This window comes from Lytechinus variegatus, chromosome 18, assembly GCF_018143015.1.
Source record: "Lytechinus variegatus isolate NC3 chromosome 18, Lvar_3.0, whole genome shotgun sequence".
Classification (NCBI taxonomy): domain Eukaryota; kingdom Metazoa; phylum Echinodermata; class Echinoidea; order Temnopleuroida; family Toxopneustidae; genus Lytechinus; species Lytechinus variegatus.
The window spans coordinates 13,332,011-13,353,493 of record NC_054757.1 but is presented as its reverse complement, the minus strand read 5'-3'; the positions used below and the strand labels follow the sequence as shown (position 1 = coordinate 13,353,493).

Sequence of the window (21,483 nt, the reverse complement as noted above, 5' to 3'; positions counted from 1 at the left end):
GTCACACCGGATCACATAGTGTGAGACGGGGTTTAGAGTCGCACTAAAATTCCCAGTTACCTACAGTATAAAAGACATCACCACATTGGTCAAATAAAGTGGAGACGTGCTACTTCATATTAACCCTAAATAGACTGGGCTATTTCAACGCCTAAGAAGACTGGGGGGGGGCTGATTCAGCCCCCCCTTATGATCTCGGCCGTCGATCACGCGATCGCAACGAAAATTGGCACATGCGTTACCCATGGCATTATCTACAAAACTATAACATCAAATTCTGCAAGAAATCTCATGTTTCATTAATTATGCTAATTTATGCGTAAGATCATAAGTTTGCTCTAATTAATAAAATAATGCCCCTGAAATGCTAATTTTTGTTTCACATACTCTAGATAGGCATCTGATCAAATTTATTTTAAAAAAAATTCAACATCACATTTATTTTCTTATGTATTCTATTGTTTTCTAAATTTCTTATGTATTTCTTTGTTTTTCGACTTTTTGTTTTTTATTGTTTTTTCAATGGAAATTGTCGGGGACTTTATTTTGACCATAATAAAGAGAAAATCAATTGATTTTAAGCAGTAAAAGGAAAAATAATGATACATTTATGAATTTTTGCTAAAAACACTATTTGCATTGGATTTGTACACAAATTCACGTTTTTGAGTAATTTTGGGTCTGCATGCACTTACAAAATGTTGCGTAATTTCCGAACCGCGTACCCGGGGGTCACAATTTTGGTCTCAAAAGTTGCGCGAGACTTGAAAGTAAAAAGTCAGCGAGCGACGCGGTCAAAAAATTTTGCGCGGCGGATTTATTGCGAAAAATGTTGAGGGGGGGGGCTGAATCAGCCCCCCCCCAGTCTTTTTAGGGTTAACCAATAAGATTGCGCAATAAAAATAATGTGCACATCGGCAATTAATCATGACTCTAGGTCAGTCTCAACTCTATGTAAAACACCACCTCCCCTGAGGTTTTGTAAAGTAATTTGTAAGATAGTATGACTTTACCTATGACTGATGACTTTATATGGCTGGTAACTCTGGACATAATGGATGACCTATTCTCCAGTGATTTATCTCAATTTCTATCCTTTTTATTCCCATCAGCATGAAGTCAGCTTAGTTCTCATAGTATTAAGGATTTCATACATGTTACAGCATACATAATTCTTACATGTAGGTTCATTACATCACTTTTAAATGGCATCTTCCACAATTCAATATGCCGACCAGGGGGAGCATCTAATGGAATAGAGTCCGTAATTTTCAGACAATTTGTTACAAGTTACTGAAATCCTGACATCCGATTGGATCATAGCAAATTTGGTCAGTGAAAATTACTGTCATGATTCTTCATGAAACATTCCCAGAATGCATTATCATAATTAGTAACAAGGATTAAAAAAGAAAGCTCACCTGCAAACTATCTCCATAGATCCATATTTGCTGAAGAAGGGCACAGGACGAATACACAGTCTCAATCTTCTCTGGTGCTAAGTACTCCCCCTGGAGGATGAATTCAAACGAGACAAATCACATGGGTGAAAATATTGGAAATGAATGAAAAACTGAAAACCAACAAATATTGTACATGGTTTCTAAAAATAAACTGCACTGGCACATGCATGAGAGTTAGGACGAGGAATCCAAAATACTGTGCCTTATTGTTGGTACAAAAGCCTTGTAAGAAATATGTTGTGGGGGAAGAGTTAAGGAAACTAGATAGAGCAGAGAAGATACAAAAAAGGGGGAGTGTATGTGGGTCGAGTTGAGGATGCACTGAACTGTGCAAAGTGGAGGGAGGGGGTATGGGTCATAGCGACAAGTGTAAGATAAAGCAAGACACCCCATTCACAAGAAGAAGTCGTCATAAAGACTTCATATGTTTGACTTCTACTAGTACTACCGGTAGTCCTAAGACTGCCAATAAGCTTCTTGTATTGGAGTTCACAGCAAAAACATCAATTCAACCGAGGCACTAGTAAGTTCATTGAAATATGTAGTTTTACCAACCTGTGAAAGCTTGAATATATTTTTCCTTCTGTCTATGATCTTCAGGGTCCCATTCTGTAAGATGTCAATATTCAGTATGACATGATTATACACACTATGTACAGCAATATCTGAGCACACGAAAAGCAAAGTTGGTATCAGTCAGGTCATCCCAAACTTAAAGGACAAGTCAACCCCTGCAAAAAGTTGATTTGAATAAAAAGAGACAAATCCCACAAGCATATTTTTATTTTCTTATTTTACATCTGATATTGATGAAATTTTCAGCATTATGCTGGTTTGATTTTTCTCTACTGATTCAAATCAACATTTTTGGGGGTGGACTTGACCTTAATGTCAATTAAATAACCCAGATATCTATGGCTGATTCCTTCTCAGTCAATCAAATTCTGTAATTTCAGTACCTATTTGCTATTCATTAATTTGATATTCATACCAGCTTTATAATAATAATAATATGTTCCATTTGTAGAGCGCAGCTACTATAATTGCATATACTCTACTGCATTTGATATTTGATATCATATTATTACCCCGGCTGTAGCTGAGCCGCCATATAGGTGCTTGGTGCATTCAAGGAACTAATCCTACCGAGTACCCATTCACCTCACCTGGGTCGAGTGCAGCACAGTGTGGGTAAATTTCTTGCTGAAGGAAAACACACCATGGCTGGGATTCGAGCCCATGTCCCTCTTATTGAAAGACAAGAGTCGTAACCACTGGACCACCACACCCCCACATGAAACAATGTCGAGGAAGATTATATTTTCTGCCTCCCAGCTTGTTTAAAGAACATTAAAAAGATGAAAAAAATAACAAAATCAAAAGAATTAGTTGAAGAGCTCTTGACAGGAGTTTGAACTAGTTCCCAGCAGTGCTGGGAAGTAAAACTTCTCTTTTCATCTAAAAAAAAAAAAGGAGAAAGGAGAGTGAAAAAACATGGCTGCTACAGTACTGTGCTCAATGTGACAATGTGACGTTTGTCTGCGTCTAAGCAGCTGACCACAAGACAAAGAAGGAAAGGTTGTGAGTCATTCTTAAGACAAGGACTACTCACAGGAAGCCACATGCCAATGTCACCAGAATGAAGCCATCCCTCATCATCAAGAGCTTCTTTCGTCTTCTCCGGGTTGTTAAGGTAACCTCTAAAAACATTTGCTCCACGGAAACAGACCTAACAGGAAAAACAATTTTCAGATTAGAAAGCAAATGATTACAGCTTTCCTTAGAGAGAAAATATTTCATTGACTGGAAAATAATGAGATCAATTGAAAACATGCAGGTTCTTGGTCAGCTATCACCTTTGTGCAATGCCTATTTGGCATCATCTAGCATGACCTAACTACATTCTTTCTAGATAGCAGTTTGTTTCAAAATTGTTTCTTTTTGTTATTTACATACATGAGATAGTACAAATGAGCCTTGTAATTCAGGTAACCTAATATTTCCTCTCCCAATTAGCTTCTCCTTTCTGAAGAGTCTCTATAAAAACATACACGTAGGTTTAAATTTGTCACAACATTTGTTTTATTCAGAATAAGAGATTAATTTAGGGACAGGTATCTAGTTTTGTAATATCACGCCTTAATATTTCAATATTTTTTCAGGATAAGGCCACTTTTCTCTAGGGCACATTTCCACATTGCAACACAAATGGGAAAATAAAAGCACAACAAAGTTTGATGGCAAATGAAAAGGACATCCATGGTCATGATCTTCAATGGCCTTAGATTAATTCACAACATGCAATGTATGTATCGTATGTCTTAATGGTCAGATTATGTCACCAAAGTGAATGCCATGAGATCTAATATTGTTGTTGTAATTGTTTCTTACTTCTCCTTTGTTTTCTTTGGCGTAGTATTCCATCTCAGGCACGTCAATCAGTTTGATCTCACAGCATGGAAGAGGTGGCCCAACTTGACCTAAGAACATATGAGACAACACAATATCACTCAACACACAATTTCTATAATGAATGTAGTATCAACCAATCAGAATGAAGGATTTCAGCAGTCTTGAACTGATATTTCCAATTTGCAACTGTAAAAGGTTTAGTGAAATGGAGCCCCTGGTCTTTAAATTCTTACCAGTTGCATGGTCTCCAGGCAAGGTCAATGTACTTATGACTGCTGACTCTGTCTGCCCATAGCCCTCCAATACCTGTATATAGTATAAAAAACACAAACAAAAAATAATGTATTGAAATGAGTACTCAAGGGAAAGAAATCAAAGAAATCGGTCTATAAAGATTGCCTGCTCTTTAGGATCATTTATGTCTTGTCCTGTTGGGGAGGTTTTATTACACACAATTGACAATAGGACTGATATTTATATTAAATTACACTGATTACACTGATCACAATGCACATTTAATAATACACCATCGATCATTTACTTAGTTTTGTCATAGGGGGAATTGGGCTCCGTAACACAAAGATTAGCGATTGATCGCTAATTTGAAAGAACAATTCTTATTGATTCCTAGTCCGTCTACGGAGCAAAACACGCATGCAAAGATGATCTTGATAGGCCATTTCGTTTAGCGATTAATCGCTTACCTCTGTGTCATGGGACCCAGGTGTTACAGGGTGTATGCTGTATATGATGGTGAACTTGGGGCATATGCTTACCATGCACCAGGCATGTTGCATTTATTAACTACATCGATTCTCGGCTGCTCGCAATTGAAATGTTTACCGACACCATTGCCAGATGCGTGATATATTGCACAATCAACTTGTAACATTTTCAAACACTTTTATTTAATCTATCTAATCATGATACCAATATGTAAACATACACCTAACTTGAAGTTGACCAGTTTAATACAGTTCTTTGTTTATTCCGAACATTAGCCATTTCTCACTAACCTCGGTGACCCTTCATCGTTGATTTTGATGCCATCTTATTTAAAGGTAAATTCCAGTTTTGGTAACTATCTCAAAATGACTTAACCCTAATTCTCCGGGGGGGGGGGGCCATAATGGCCCCCCTCACTAATTTTCGCGATATATCTGCTGCGCGAAGTTTTTTCACCTCGCAGCTCACTGACTTTTTACATTCAAGTCTCGCGCAAATTTTGAGACCAAAGTTGTGACGCCCGGGTACGCGGTTACGACATTACGCAACATTATGCAAGTGCATGTCAGACCCAAAATTGCTCAAAAACGTGATTTCATGTACAAATCCAATGCAAATTGCGTATTTAGCCAAAATTCATAAATGTATCATTATTTCTACTTTTACTGATTAAACTTAATTAATTTTGCCTTGTTTATGATCAGAATTATGTCTGGAACAATTTCCATTGAAAAAACAATAAAAAACAAAAAGTAAAAAATCAAAAAGAAATACACAAGAAATTCATAAAACAATAAAATACATAAGAAATTTATTTCCAAACCAAAGTTTTTTTGAATTACGATTGTTAAGAATGCTACAAAGAAAATTTTACCAAAAATTAGCATTCTAGGAGCTTTATTTAGTGAATTAGAGCAAAAAGTATGATTTATGCAAAAATTAGCATAATTAATTCATATAAAATAAAATCTCATTATTTTGGAAAATTTTACCATACAGCCTTGTAGATTACATCGCACACTACCAGCGTGCAAATTTTTGCGTTGCTCGCGCGATCGGCGGCCGAGATCTTAAGGGGGGGCCATATAATGGCCCCCCCCCCGGAATGACAAGAATCAAAATACCCCGGAGATTTAGGGTTAACAGAATCAAATACAATGACCACCCAAGTGTCTGTTTGTATGAATAAAAAATATGTACCAAAGGATTCTGGGAGAAATTGTGTAATTGCTGAGAAATACGCAAAATAAGCGCGGATTCGGTCACTTCCATCGGGTCTTTATCCCAGCAATAATAATACACTGTCCCACGTGTGCCTGTGTTGGTGATCTTCAGTGTGGACATGTTTCAGCGTAGATTTCAAGTTTGCACAAAGTTCAGTTTATGTAACTGTGCCAGATCTAGATCCTCGATGATATTCTGACAATTAAGCCTGGTTTTACAGACTTTTCAATGAAATCAGTGTTTACTGCAACTACTGGCATTTCTCTTTAATCAAACCATCACTTCTACATGAATTCATGTACATGATCTAGTTTGAAGCTCTTCAAACGAACAGTCGTTTAGTAGTCACCACAAGAACTATCATTTTCTCATTCCGATATGTGCGTATAATGAGCTCATCAGTGACCACGAACCCACACAAACAAATCAACCATTGTTATTCCATAGGCAGATATCAGCCTTATTTGAGGTTAATCCATCTGATGTTTTTTCATCCCAAGATCAAAAAAACAGGATACACTGAAGAAGTTAATGACTCTTTTAGCCACCCACATTGGGAGGAGGTGTATCACTGTATTAAACACAAAGAATGTTTAAATAACAACTTGAGCCTTGTTTTGGCATTAATTTTCCTGGGCTTTTTCAGACCAGGGGCCCGTCTTACAAAGAGTTATGATTGATCCGATCACTCATAACTCTGGAAATCCATCAATGTCATAACTTTTTGTCCGTAAAAATTTGCACAATGTCCTTTGTATGCAAAGAGAAGCACAGCGAATTTTCAAGAGAACAATGAATGCCTGAATATACATCATAGCTAGAATATACTTTGAACATGCATAATACATGTAGATGTTGACGTTGCTGGCCGTCCATAGTTGTGATTGATCGGATCAATCGCAACTCTTCGTAAGACTGGCCCAGGTTTTTACTGGAGGGGGGCCAATTTGACCCCAACCCCCCCTTTAGATCTCAGTCAACGACCACACAATCGGCACAAAAATTACAAATAACTATGTAATCTACAAGACTATATAGTAATTACTTTAAAAATTTACTTTTAATATTTCAAAAATCCTTTTTCAGTATTCAATTATGCAAAGTGTATAAAGTTATGTATTTGCCTTGTTAAGGACGTTCCACGATTTTGTTTGTGCGCATCATAGTTTACGATATGTGCAATGAAATTAAGGGTGATTAATCGGCTATAGATGTATCAGCCGATTTTTATCGTTATCTGCCCTCGAACTGCAGATCTGATTTTTTTTAATGATGCTAGTTAGCTGAAAATAATCCATGAACCCACTTTAGAATACTTAACTCTCCAGTGCTGCGAAATATTGACAAAAATGACATCTACTTTGAATAAATGGGAGAGTTGTTTGATTTATTGCATTACTGTAGAAGGCTTAGAGAATTCTGGGGGGGGGTGTTTCACAAAGATGAGTTAAATTCATGCTTAGTGCTAACGTGCACATAATATGTAACACGCAATATCATTGATTAATATGCAGTAGCATGATTTGACCAATGCGGTGATGGCTTTTATTACAGCACGCAACAGGAATTTGAAGTGCGACTCTAAGTCATACTTACTCTAGTGAAACACCCCCCTGATAATGTAAGACTTAGGAGCTACATAAGCAAGTACAATTATTATCATTTATACTCACTGGAACTCCAAGCACGCATCTTAAGAATGAGATGACTTCCGGTGAGAGGGGTGCAGCACCAGAGAACACTACTTCAAGGTTTCCACCAAGAACACCCTAAAAAAAAAGCAAGCACAGAACCAGGAATGAATGACATGAATGGCAAAATCCCCCATAAACTGAACCCCTATACGACTTCCACTGCTTTTAGACGCTGGGTCAGGTATTTCAGAGCATTGATTAAAGGGGAATCCAGCCTTGGCCATAAAATGTTGTGTGGGGAAGGCGAAAAATAAATTAAATAGAATGGCGAAAGTTTGAAAGAAATAGGACAAACAATAAGAAAGTTATAGCTGCTTTAAAAATGAGATCACTAATAGAATGTAGATTTCAAATTGGCAACTGGATAAGTAAATTATGACAAGGGGCAAGGACAACTTTCCCATAGGCCATGTAATTTATTATCAGGGATTTGTGGTTTTCTCCTAAGTACCCATTCCCCTGGGGCAGTAATCTAAATATAATCCAGGCAGTATATTGTTTTATGTCCTCATGAACGAAAAATACAATTCAAAATAAAACTTTTTGGAAAAATGACATTTTAGCCATAATATGTATTGGAGTACATGGAAGAGTAGTCCTTGCCTTACATCACTATGACATCCCATATGCGGCCAATTTGAAGTCTCCATGGGTATAGTGATTACCAATATTTACAACATTTACAAATTCATAACTTTTTTGTTGTTTGTCCAATATTGATCAAACTTTCACCTATCGACTTGTTTGATTTTTCTTTTTCTTATAAAAGCAAGTTTTTATTTGGGTTGGATTCCCCTTTAAGTGTTTTACAGAGTATTTTACTTCACTGAGAAAAATGCTTAAACTCATATTGAGATCACATTAAAACATTTTAGTTAATCAAGCAAAATGTAAGCAATTTGCTTATATTCATAACCATTGTGACATCATAAAAGTTTAAGACAAATAATGAGCAATGTATGTAATGCATCCATCTGTACACAGTATGTATGAGTGCACGTATGCACGTTTGTTAACTGCACACAATCCAGGGGAGCGTTTCATGAAAGGACTTGTCAGACGTTTTATCCAACAAGTACTGTTTTATCCGACAGTTACTACAGTACAATGTAACAGTGCTTCTCAACCAATCAGAATCCAGGAAAGTTGTCAGATCTGACAACTTGTCGGACGAAAATATTGATGAAACGCCCCCCAGGTTTAAGCCAGATAGGAGGCCGACTTAGATTGAAGAAAAATAGTCTTGAAAAGGACCATCCAAACTCGATGTTTCAACAAATGTGTTCTTGTCGTCTTCAGGAGAAATGAGCAAAAGTTGTCAAAGTTGTCAAAGCTGACTTAACATTCTTATTTCAGGCTGAAGTATCCAACTGAATACTGGCACTGGGCCATTTCATAAAGCTGTTTGTATTTGTAAGTTATGTATTACTTTACGCACGACAGGTGACCCTTGCTATATCATACACCACAAGACAGGGTTGCCAGTCGTGCGTATATCTGTGCGTAGCTCATGAACAGCTTTATAAAACGGACCTAGAGGAACATGTAGTGGTCAACCTGATTACACAAATGTCAGAGCTGCCAACCTAAACAAGAACATTTCAGTATTTTCAAGGCTGAAAATCAGTATTTTGGTGAGCAAAATAGCATTTTCACAGGAATACCATAGGACAACACATAAACTGAAACTTTAGAAATCAGTATTTTGCATGAAACCATCAGTATTCTTCTCTATTTTCAGTACTAAATACGGAAAATCATTACTACTTGGCAGCTCTGAAATGTGCAAGACAGTACGATCCCTCTTCTGGAGATGCTACCTTGATGGGATTATCAAAGAGATATAAACATGATTGGAGAGAGGAATGGACGAAACAAGATTTTTTTTACAAGAAATTTGGTAGGAAAGGACCAATCATAACCATTTACATGCTGTATATACAGTATATACAATATCATATATTTGGCCCAAGATAATTTAAATGATTCTTATCATTTTGTTTGAGGTTGAAAAGTTTTGCAATGGCTTTATTTTTATGGTCTCACTGATTTTTTTTCACATCCAATGAATAGACATACCATCAAAGTTTCTGTGAAGAATACATGGACATAAAGAAAATGAGGAAAAAATTTGCAACAAAACCACTTGTGCGGTATACAGGCACATACATGGTCTCTAAACAGCCAATAATGCCATTTTTCTTCTAATCAAACAAAATAAAAATACAAACTGACAATTCAATAAATAAAGCACATGAAATCAAACTTTATTGGAGGAAAATACCTGAATTCTCTTGAAGGCTAACTTATCCCACATGGTGGTATTTCTGCATATTCCCCTGTGAAGACAAAATATTGTTGGTATTTTCAATAGTATTAAGACTTGAATGTACAGGAATTACAGGGAAGGAATCGAAGGATAAATCATAACATGATGAGGTTTGATGTCCACTTGAGCATGAGATCTGCATACTGTTCAATTCAATTCAATCTCTTAAAACTCAAAGTGGTAAAAATAATAACTGGTGTTCAAACATTCTTTGTATATTATCTTTGGTTGAATTTAATATCTTCATATTTTATCACTGGGTAGGGAATGCTTATTTTTTTAAGGTCAAACATTTTCCAAATTTTAAATTTGAAGCCCAAGATGAATATTTTGATTATCTACAGGGAACCATGTATTGTTTGTAAGTTTTAGGTAGGTGATTACAAGTGAAAATAAATATCTTGTTGGAAAATGGAAATAGAATTACATTTGCTTTATTTTACCATGGACCTACTATAAATGGACATTTAACAAGAGCATTTATGGCCACCACCTATTTCCAGCTGTCAAAATTGCTGTCTCACAGTTAACTTTCTCTTTATGCTGTTTTCATGACGAGCGCCCGGGGCAATTGTTAACTCAATCCCTTCTCGGCCTATGATAGTCACCGATCGATCTCTGGCCCCTTTCAATTGCTGCAATCAGGGAAAGTCCCTACATTACCTATAATGCAATGCGCAATTTATTTTCTGGTTTTCAATACATTATTTCACTGTCAATATTGTGCAATTGTCGTCTGATCATCAGAAAAAATCCTCTTAAATTTCACCAATCCTCTGGAATTTTACGGCCAAATGAAAATCAACTTCTGACCGAAAGTAAGCGTGACTTTCGACATGAGTATTGTCCTAAAACGATGCATTTTTAGCGTCTTTCCACACATTCCTCCGTCAAATTTTTACTGCTTTTTTGCTGTAGATATACTGATCTGCACGGTGATGTCAATGCATTTTGTGAGCGGTTGTTAAAGATGTACATAAAAAATATGCACGCTTGTTTTCTTGTTTCTGCGATAATTTCCATAGCGCTGATGTTCGCTGCTGTGTGTTGCTTTTGGTAAAGTGAATGAACAACATCACAATCTGTAGGAGCAGCGCACAATTGATTTCTGCTGTCCATCAGTGACAGCTTGTTTTATGACCGGCTTGATGGGTGTCAGCTGCCAGCGCTCTATTTTTAAAAGTATTAGCAGTGACGGTCTTAGGCCTTAAGGAGGGGATTCGTTGAATGTCCAGTTGAAGTAGGTCCATAAGTATACAAACAAAATTGTCTCAATGTCGTAATTTCTATTTTAGGGGACTTTTCTTTTTTCACAAGGTCATTATTAGTTATATTTTCAGTCTTCTAAATTCATTTTAATATATCACCATACAAGTCAAATTATACTTTTTAAATTATTTTTTCCCTCTTACTTCTGAAGGTCTGCCATCTTGCTCTTCAAACCCATATTGAATATCGTCTTCTTGATCCAATTACTTCCATTCACCCCTTGCATAACCTAGTTAAGAACAAACAAAACCAAAAATTAAAAACAAAATAATCATAACAGAAATACAAACAAACCTGCTTTACTGACCACATGTAGAGAAGGACAACCCATTTAGGCTACCTCTTGATAAAGACTTCTATGTTTGTTTCCCTTGGATAATTTTACGCATTGAAACATGTATTAAACGAAGCTGTCTATAAAAACCACATGCTTAATATATAGACCATTTTCAGGCCTCCTCTGTGGACAGAATTCACTTAACATAATATTTCAATGCATATTTTCCACTTTTATGAAAATGGAAACACTATAGGGAGACAATTAGAGAAGGAGGAAAAGAGAGAGACTGGAAGTTATATTAGGCAACTTGTTAACAGTCAGAGCTGCATCTTTTTCCTCAGGAAACCTGCAAACCCAAGCAGCTTCTAATTACCAATTCTCACAATAATTCCTCAAAAAATTTATCCAAAAATGGGGAACGTGGGAAAGCTGTTATGAAAAGAAATCTAGCGTCATTTCACCCACACTAGGCAGGGGTATTGCAAAACCACAACGAAAATTGGCAGGCTCCCTTTTCAGATATGCCTCAGAATAATACAATTTTGGCTGAAATATTGTAGCATTTTGCCCGAGGCATTATGAGCAAGGGTCAATCAGGATGTTGTATTCTACACAACCAAAAGCAGAGCATCTCTCACTTACATCATTAATAAAATAACATAAAAATTAAATGATCGCGAACATGAAATGCATTAACATGCATTGTTAAAAGGAAGCTGCAAAATAGAATTGCAGACATTTAACTTCTTAATAAAAGAATTCACAATTTCTTTGAGTTTAAAAAATGCCCTTCTTTGCAACAATCTTTGAACTCTTTATAACATCTGTGTTAGATTCAACATCAATTGCACCTTTTGTGGCCAAGATCTGAGGAAGGATGGGGCAAATCAACCCCCCCCCCCTCCCCCGACAAAATTGGTCTGAAATGTCTATTTAGAATAAAAAGGATTAACAGGGTATTTTTTAGCTAAAGTTTCACTCTTTATTATGGTGAAAATGTTGAGTCGCCAACCTCTGTACATCTAGTGGAGCAAAGCATGAGGCCATTTGTAACCACAAGAAAAGGCACCACCTCAAATACTAATGAATTGAATTGGAAACTTACCCTATCATGTACTCTGTTGAGAAGCCTTGGTACAGAACAGAATCCACTTGGTCTAGCCATTTTGACGTCATCAATAATCACCTTCACATCACCGCGGTAGAAAGCTATCTTCCCACCGTGCATGAATGTCATTAGCTGAAAGAAAGAACGGAAGTTACAATTTAGTTATAAAAAGATTTTTCCCCAAAAAACATTGTTGGGACTTTTTTCTAGAGAATATATGGGAATTAAACTCTACCTGGTGGGTGTTTCATAAAGCTGTTTGTAAGATACGAATGACTTTATGCACGACTGGTGATCCTTTCTTGTGCTATGTGATATCACTATGTAATTGAGTTATGAACTAAGAACATGTTCCAGTTGTGCTTAAAGTTGTTTGTAACTTTACGTAAAGTTGTTGGTAACTTTATGAACAGCTTTATGAAACACCCACCTGGGTACACATTCATTTCTTATATTGCATTGGAAATCAACACTTATTTATACTTAATATTACACAATATACATGTAGTACATGATGACGTCTTGCTGCCCAAGTTCTCAGTTATGTCTCATTATCATTATTATTTATTCGGCAAAGAAAATACATGAAAGAATGATTTTCAGTATAAACATTACAAGATAAGGAATATCAATCATTGGAACACCAGGGACAAAAAAGTTAAATAAATCACAGCATAAAGCCTCCTGTCCCAATTCCAATAGTTGATTTACAACATATAGAAATAAATAAATATATTGTCTTACAGATAATATTAACAGAGTAGAAGCACAAGAATACTTACGCAATTGAGTCTCTCGTACATGTGAGCTAATGGGAGGTAAGAAATGTGGCACTGACCTGGACGGAATTCTAGCGCAGGCTAGAGAGAGAGAGACAGACAGAGAAAATTAAAATCAGACAAAAATAATCATATCATGTGGTTATACAATGAGGACTGTTTGATTGTAGAATTGGCTGGTTACCCTAATTGTTGCACTTGCTGCACATTCAATGGATGATTATGTAAACTATTCACCTTTTCTTTAATATCCTTTCACCCACAGAAGCCATGTTAGTCAGGTAAATCATTATGTTTGGAATGTTTAATATCCTGGAATATGTAATCTTTCACCCACAGAAAGCAGGCATTGGCAGGCAGACCCCCCCCCCAAAAAAAAATAATAATAATTAAATAAATAAATCAAAGAAAGCCAGTCCTCTCCTCAAAAAAAAATGACCAAGTACAATCTGAACAAGCATTATAATTGTCTAGACTGTCATAGACTCTCGGGCATAATGTTTTGAATATGCCTTCTTTATAAACCTCAATTAAGGGTTTCAATTTCTTTAAAAAATAAAATCTTATAAAGTACATGAAAACAGCTTATAATAGTAATATTAAAAGTAATAGAACAGATTTGGAATCGGTAAAAAAGAAAAGTAATTATCAGAACTCACATAGCAAGCTTTTTGCAATCCTGCTCCTGCAGCTATTATGTTTGCATGTGTTAACATTGCACCTTTAGGATTGCCTATTAATCAGAAAGAAATAGAAAACAGGTATTAATTTGTTAATCTTTTTTATTAATTAATATTTTATTCAATACTTTATTCATTGATTATAAATTCATTCATTTAATTGTTCGTTCGTTCATTCATGCTTGTTTCTTCATTTGCTGATGAATGAAATTATGAGTTAATAATAAACTAATTATGATTACTTTTTTTTTCATTTGCATCAGTAATCATCCAACACATTTTCCATTCTTCCCTCCCTTCTTTCTTTCTTTTATTCTTTCTTTCTTTTATTCTTTCTTTTATTTTTATTTCTTTCTTTATGTCTTTCTTTCAATTGGTCAATCAGTCAGATGGTTAATCAGTTATTTTCATTCACTTAACCTTCCATCTTCTGACCAGAATATGTTGAAAGAACATTCTCAGTTGTGTCTTCTGCTCACTAGCACTCACTTCCTGTTAGCCTTAGCGTCTTCAAAATAGCACTTACGACCTACATATATATCTTCCACAAAAAATATTTAAGACTGATCAGTTAAGCAATGTTAAATGTATCATTTAAAAGTTATTTGCCTGTAATTAAGTTGGCATTTAAGTTATCAATGTTAGGTAGTTAAATTGGCTAAGTAGTTTAGTTTGTTAAGTTCATTAAGTTAAGTATGATAAGCTCTAAATCCAAAGTGTTAGACAAATGTCCTAATAAACACATTAGAAGGAAAAGCAGCGCCCAAGTCTTTCTTCTAATATATGCAGAAAAAACAAAGAAAATTATTTGTTACATAATAGTATAATACCACAATTTTTTCACCACAATAGTAACTCTCAATCTCAATCCTTTCCCTCTAAAAATTATACAGTATGACCAAAAAAATTCTTACCAGTTGTTCCACTTGTGTAGCAGACTGTAAATAGATCATCTTTTTCTGGAGGCTATAAGAAATAAAAATGAATTTTAAAAACAACATAACAGGGGTATTCACATGTACTTGTAATTTTGTTGCTGCATACACTTAAAATACATTTCGTCAAACATTTTGTAGGCTCAGGCGATTTTCATAGCGGGCAAAATATTATCTTGATTCTTCTTCACACATGCATAATTAGAGTAAATAAGGGCAAGCTGCACCAGAGCTCAGCTGTATACCTAAAAAACTTTAAGGTATTTTTTTGTGTACCGGTAACCACTTCATTTTGAAAATAATTAAACAATTTCTACAAAATCATTTCAGGATATTTGTAATAAAAACTTTGGAGATTGATATTGACCCCATACATGTACTGTTTGTGATTGACCACATATACTGCACTGCAACCCGACCCTACATGCTACATGACTCTCTGCCTATTGGATTCTTTTATCTTCATCATGTTCCATAACCACTGAACTACAAAAAATATAACACGCTTTAGAAAACTACACATCATTTTTTTTTCAGGTTGTTGGTAATCTTTGATATGTCGGTTTCAAGAATTCAGGGCAAAAAAGGTAATTTTTATTCCAGAATTTATACTTACTGATGGATCCTGCATATGTTTCTTTCCAAGTTCCTGGATTTAAAGAAGAATGAAACTAAAATGAGTGTTTGATGTTAAGTTCTTGACATAGTTAGTTTCTGTGTTAACAAAATCGCCTTGAATATGAAAAGGGGAAGTTGTTTTTATGAATATTCATTTCAAATTACATAATGTGTATGTAGTTTATTATACCTTTATGCCTTACTGTCCATCGAACATCGTAATTTCTCGTATAGATACATGTCTTGAAAATTACAATCACAATATTTTTATGGCAATGGTAAAGGTGACGTAGAATTTCTTCTTCTTTCCCCTCCCCCCCCCCTTCTACTCTTTCTTTCACTCCCTTTCCTCATCCTACTTTTCCATTCTTCTTCTCTTTATTTAGTCCTTGTTTTCTGGGCATTTTACCCTCCTCCACCCATCCTCCTTCTTCTCCCCCTCTTCCTCCAGCTCATTTCTCCTCCTACATCCCTTCTTTTTTTTCAACAACAAAAAACCATTAAGAGGGTAAAATCATGTGCATGGCAATGATTGAGAGGAAAAGTGAGAGTGAACTACATGCAAGACGTTCTCGTCTACTTTTTCATCCAATGAGCAAATGGTACAAGTTTACTGCATCATCAATATATTATTAAAAAATATGATTTTACAAGTCATTTTGGTCCACATCTGGAGATATTTTCACTGTTTGCTATGAATAATATGCAAATAAATATGTATCAGAATCAAAGGGTGATTTTATGTTTGGTGTTGATCTTTTTGGTATTGGTGTTGACACAATTTATACAACACCACAGCACCAAACTTACAACGTGGTCCTGGGACTAATCTAACTAGGTGTTGGGCAATCAATGGATGATTTCAAGATTGGTGTTGGTGTCAATTTAAGTGTATAGCATAGCACCAAACTTAGGACAGGGTTGAATTTCACAAAGCGTTGAGATGTCAATAATGTGATCTTGATATTTTCATAAACTCAGAATAGGGTTTGGAGCTAGGGGAAGCAATCTAAATTGTGCTTCTAACACTAACACCAACTACAGCAACAACACTAAACCTGATGTCACCCAATACGACTTGAAATAGGATCAATGAAATCTCACATTATATGTAGGACTAAACATGCATTGTGAACTGCGCTTCCATACCGAAAACACCAACTCCAACATAAAATCAGCCATTGTAGTCCAAAGTGCTACGTACCCTCAGCTCCTGAATTGTGATGATCTGTACGTTGGCATCCTGGGCTTGCTGTTTGACTTCGGGTGTAATTTCTTTGGGCAGCATCCCGATGATGATCTTCAAGGAAGGGCTCGATGATGCCTTCTCCAAAACGGCCGAGATTCTTTTTGCAGTGTCACATACAACGATGGAAATATCACCTACAAGACAAGGAATGGAAACATACATGTAGTACACTAATGAAGATGATAAAGAGAAATTGTCTTTACTTTTCATAGGGAGAGAAATATGATTGGCTGCTTGTGACAGGAACTGAAAATGAATGGCCAGAATAAAGTTACATTAGAGGAGCCAACAACTCCCCGAGTCGTGTGGTCCAGTGGTTAGAGCATTGGACTCATAATCACAAGGTTGTGAGTTCGAATCCCCACTTTCCCATTGTCTCCACTTTGATAAAAAGGCCCGAGAGTAATATCTGTAGTCTATAAGGCCAGCCACTATGACTGATTAACCTAGACGTTAAATGTTTCCTAAGTAAGTATATACCTCCTTGGCATATACCAGCAAAATGCTGTCCTGGCGAGTTCCTACAGGAGTTACAAAAAAAATTTATAATACAGCTGTCCAAGAAAAGATCTTTTGCACTTTCAGCCATGGAGTGACTCAGAGATTGAGATCTTTACTTTACCATATGAGGAAAAGTGTGGAATCAGGAGCCCATTTCATAAAGAGTTACAACTGTCGTAATTTTGCCATTATGGCAACTTCCATGGCAAAAGGGCACAGCAGCCAATCAAAATCAAAGTTACCATGGTAGTTGCCATAATGGAAAAGTTATAACAGTTGTAACTCTTTATGAAATGGACCCCTGCATTACATTATTTAATAATTGTACAGTGTACTGCACCTTTGAACCTTTTTTTATTATGAAACTCTTCCAACATTTGAGAGATTAACATCTGAATGGTGTCAAATTTTTCAGAAAGCTGATGATAATCATGCAATTATTGGTAAACTAGCTTAATAAATCAACCTTTTATTAAGTCAAATATTTGCCTAAGTCAAAGCAATTTTTAGACCAGATTATAAGAAGCATGTGTTATATATTACCGGTATACCTATTGTAAGTCAAATTTCTCTTAAGTTGAAAAGATTTCTGTGATACCAAAAGATATGACTCGTGCAGCGTCATTAGCTGAATTTAACTTAACTATTCAATTCAAATGTTGTTGCCCGTATTCACACCCCACTTTCTAATTTCCTTCATCAGAATTAGGTTTTGATAAAAAATGATGAACTGAATACCAACTTTCGTGCTTCGGACCAATGTCATCACAATTATAGTTCAACTTGAAGGTACTCTGGACATGTACGAGACAGGTGATCATTATTCCCATACCTTGGTTTATAATGTAAGAGGAGACAGCGGCTCCTAATAATTCACAGAGGGGAATGTTGACATGAAAATAGATGATACATCCCATCCCTATACAGTGATAATAAATTTATAAGACAATAAAAGTGAAAACAACAATAATAATGATAAAGGTACACTTGTAAATGTACAAGACATGTGATGACTGTTCCTCTACCATACCTTGGTTTATGATGTAAGAGCAGACATCAGGTCCTAGGGTGTCGTAGAGTGGAACGTTGACAATAGAATATGTAACGCATCCTATCTCAAATAGTCCCCACTGGAAAAGAAAGGAAAAATCACAAAATCATACAACCCATTACGTTTTAATTTCATGTGGATGAAATGGTAAAATAAGAAACACAAGTCATGAAGATTTTTGATAGTATCACTCATGTACATGTTCGTTGACATAGCTTACAGAAGTTTTTGATATCAAAACTTTGAGTGGACAAAGCTTTATTTGGCTTTCTGAGATGACCCTCTCAAAATACAATTCCCTCTAATCCCTACATTTGAATAAAAATCTAGTTACATGTCCATGTATCTGACTCAAAGCCAATATCATTCCATTATTACCTCAAGTCTGTTCTGCGCATAGATCCCTACCAAGGCCTCTGATTTTGGCTCGAGTCCAAGGTGGATTAACCCAGATCCAATTTCCTTCGCTGATTCGTATACCTATAGAATACAAATATGAAAAGTTATTAAAATTAATGTTCTGCTTTATACAGCGCTTGATTTGTAGTTAATTCATCACCCTGCTTATTGGACTGCCTGCAAACAATGTAATCACATTTTTCTTAGAGAGGGTAGTAGCAAGAGCTAGGGAAATCCAGAAGGAGTGAAGAATGTGTACATAAATATGTAGAATATGATAACCAGACAAAATATTCATCTGATTTTTCAAGTCTTAACAAAAACATAGCATTTGTAAAGGCCTGGTCCCACTGGCTGATGGACACAAAACATACCCATAACAGATAAGCAAAATTTTGGGGTGGCTCCTTCCGCTCCAGACTATGGACAAAATGGGCGAACAATGAAATCTCAGTGGACGGATGCTCGATGGATATAGAGCGTATGAAACATGTATGCAAAGAGTACACAACAGATACATAACATTTTCCAACGGATGGCAAGATTCTTTTCCATTTTACATCCTCTCTGCATCCGTAAAAGCAGTGGGACCAAGCCTCAATGTAAGCCAAACCAAAGCAAGTTATCATTGTTGTAGTAGAGTTAGATTTTACAATGCTTCTGAAATATGAAATACCAGCTATTGAGTTATATAAACTATTAATGCAAGAGATTCTGTTTACAGTGCTTTCTTCTATAATGAATATGTTTTCCTTCATTCTCTTCTTCAGAATTTCCATAGCTGTCCTTCAATCTATCAATTTCTCCCCCCCCCCCTTCTCCTTCCCCCTGAATCAAGATAAAGCTTGCTCTCTGCCTTTCTGTCAACCATCTCTGACACTATGACAGATATGTGAAGTATCATGAACGATATATCTTGTTTGAAGAACTTTGGTCAATCCCTGATCAAACAGGCCGATCACACCATAAAAGAGCGAAAAAAGTTTCAACTTTGATTGTTTAAACTATTGAATAAACTATCTATAGTAGTAGATAGAAGATAAATTTGTAATAAATGAATTTATTACAAATTGATAAAAAAAAATCATAAACAAACTGGTATGAAGATAGAGCAGTAGTAAATAAACTAATTAAGTTGATATCCCCTGTGGACAGAGGAGGAGAACAAAGTCCAAGGATGTCAACAGAATGTTTCATGAAACACATATACACTGATATTCACTGATAAATTTGCCCTGAGCCAATCAGGTGCAACGATTTCAGTAGCTTACAACAGGAGTCAGTGCAAATCACGAACTGTTTATTTTATGAAATGCTCCCCAGTGAATGTCAGGGAAAAATAAATACATCATGTTTATCATTGCCTTCTATCAGAATGTTAGGATGTCATACACAATCTGATGCAGAAAAGACAAAGTGTCATTGAAAATTCACTCCTAATAAACTTGATGTACAATGTAGTATCAATACACATGTAGCCTCATTCGCCAAGATGGAAATCTGTATAAACCAGACCTAAAACAGAACCTCCAAAACTAAATAAACCCAAATCTTTATCTTTACATTTAATATTCTGAACCAAAAACTATCGCAATTCAACTCTAACCCTATGTCCTCTAAGATATTAAGACTAGAAAAATGTCAGAGGAGCAAATGTTGTGTCATCTCTTTGGGATATTAACCCATTGGGAGACTGAATAATTTGCTAAAAAACATTGTTTTCATAAGGTGGAAGTGGAGGAGGAGGAAGAGGCAGCTTTGCTTAACCATAATGGACCTTCATGCCAAGTTTGAAGACGATCAAAGAAGAAATGCAGCTGGTAGAGCGCTCACAAGGAAATCTCTTCAGCGGAGGACGTGGCGGCGCGACAAGGCTAAATCCATAGTATCCTCCAAACTCTGTTCGGGGGATACAATGAACCCTAATCCTTATCTTTACATTTAATATTCTGAACCAAAACTATCACAATCTAACCCTATGCCCTCTGAGATATTAAGAACGGAGCAAATGTTGTGTCATCTCTTTGGAGCAATAACCCGTTGGGAGACTGAAAATTTTTGCCATAAGACATGTTTTGACATAGTCTTCAACGAGTTAGATCGCTTTCATAAGGTGGAGATGAAGGAGGAGGAGGAAAAGGAGACAGTGGCGGCTGTGGTGACTCAGTCAGATATTCCTTTATCTATCAAATTTTCTTGAAGTAAAGAATGGCATTTTATGCTGCATATGAAATATTCCCTTACCTCATTAAAGCTTATCCAGTCAACAGAGCCTTTGTCTGTACATGATCCCATAGAGTCTGCAGCACCTGAAATAAAAAAAAAATTTTAAAAATCAAGCGTACATGTAATAAGATAAGTTTGCTCAATATGTAACCACCTATCTCAGTCAAACCTAACCCAGGGAAACGAAAAGTTCTCTCCTTCTACCCCCGTCTCGATCGGCCATTTTTGTTATGAATCGTAACAAAATGGCCGATCGAGACTGGGGTAGAAAGAGAGAACTTTTCTTTTTTTTGAGGTTCCAGTTTGTGCCCAGATGTCAGGAAACTACCACTCGTTAGACCTTCATCCATATAATCGTGGTAAGTGCTTGATTTCTGTTTTAAATATTTATTCAGAGAATTATTTTGACCATACTTCACGCTAGTCCCGTGAGTATGGTCAATTACACGGTAAGGTCCTGGGCTCCCGCCCGCATAGTCAAACCAAGGATCATGGTTCAAATCCACCCCAAAAAAGATTACAAAATTAATGTGTGCTGGT

The 21,483-nt window shown here is 36.1% G+C and overlaps 1 protein-coding gene across 2 annotated transcripts in view; it reads right to left on the bottom strand.

Annotated features, from left to right (window-relative positions):
- Positions 1-21,483, bottom strand: part of LOC121431569 (long-chain-fatty-acid--CoA ligase 1-like) — a 34,067-nt gene that overhangs the window by 3,146 nt on the left and 9,438 nt on the right. For both annotated transcript variants that reach the window (XM_041629109.1, XM_041629108.1), the window contains 17 exons: positions 20,962-21,026; positions 18,697-18,798; positions 18,298-18,397; positions 16,722-16,900; positions 15,516-15,548; positions 14,879-14,930; positions 13,944-14,017; positions 13,288-13,365; positions 12,503-12,637; positions 11,261-11,346; positions 9,804-9,858; positions 7,499-7,594; positions 4,109-4,181; positions 3,855-3,943; positions 3,076-3,192; positions 2,019-2,072; positions 1,422-1,511 (listed from right to left, as the gene is read on the bottom strand). In XM_041629109.1, the coding sequence (XP_041485043.1) occupies positions 1,422-1,511; positions 2,019-2,072; positions 3,076-3,192; positions 3,855-3,943; positions 4,109-4,181; positions 7,499-7,594; positions 9,804-9,858; positions 11,261-11,346; positions 12,503-12,637; positions 13,288-13,365; positions 13,944-14,017; positions 14,879-14,930; positions 15,516-15,548; positions 16,722-16,900; positions 18,298-18,397; positions 18,697-18,798; positions 20,962-21,026 (1,478 nt within the window). The remainder of the gene's footprint in view (positions 1-1,421; positions 1,512-2,018; positions 2,073-3,075; positions 3,193-3,854; positions 3,944-4,108; positions 4,182-7,498; positions 7,595-9,803; positions 9,859-11,260; positions 11,347-12,502; positions 12,638-13,287; positions 13,366-13,943; positions 14,018-14,878; positions 14,931-15,515; positions 15,549-16,721; positions 16,901-18,297; positions 18,398-18,696; positions 18,799-20,961; positions 21,027-21,483) is intronic.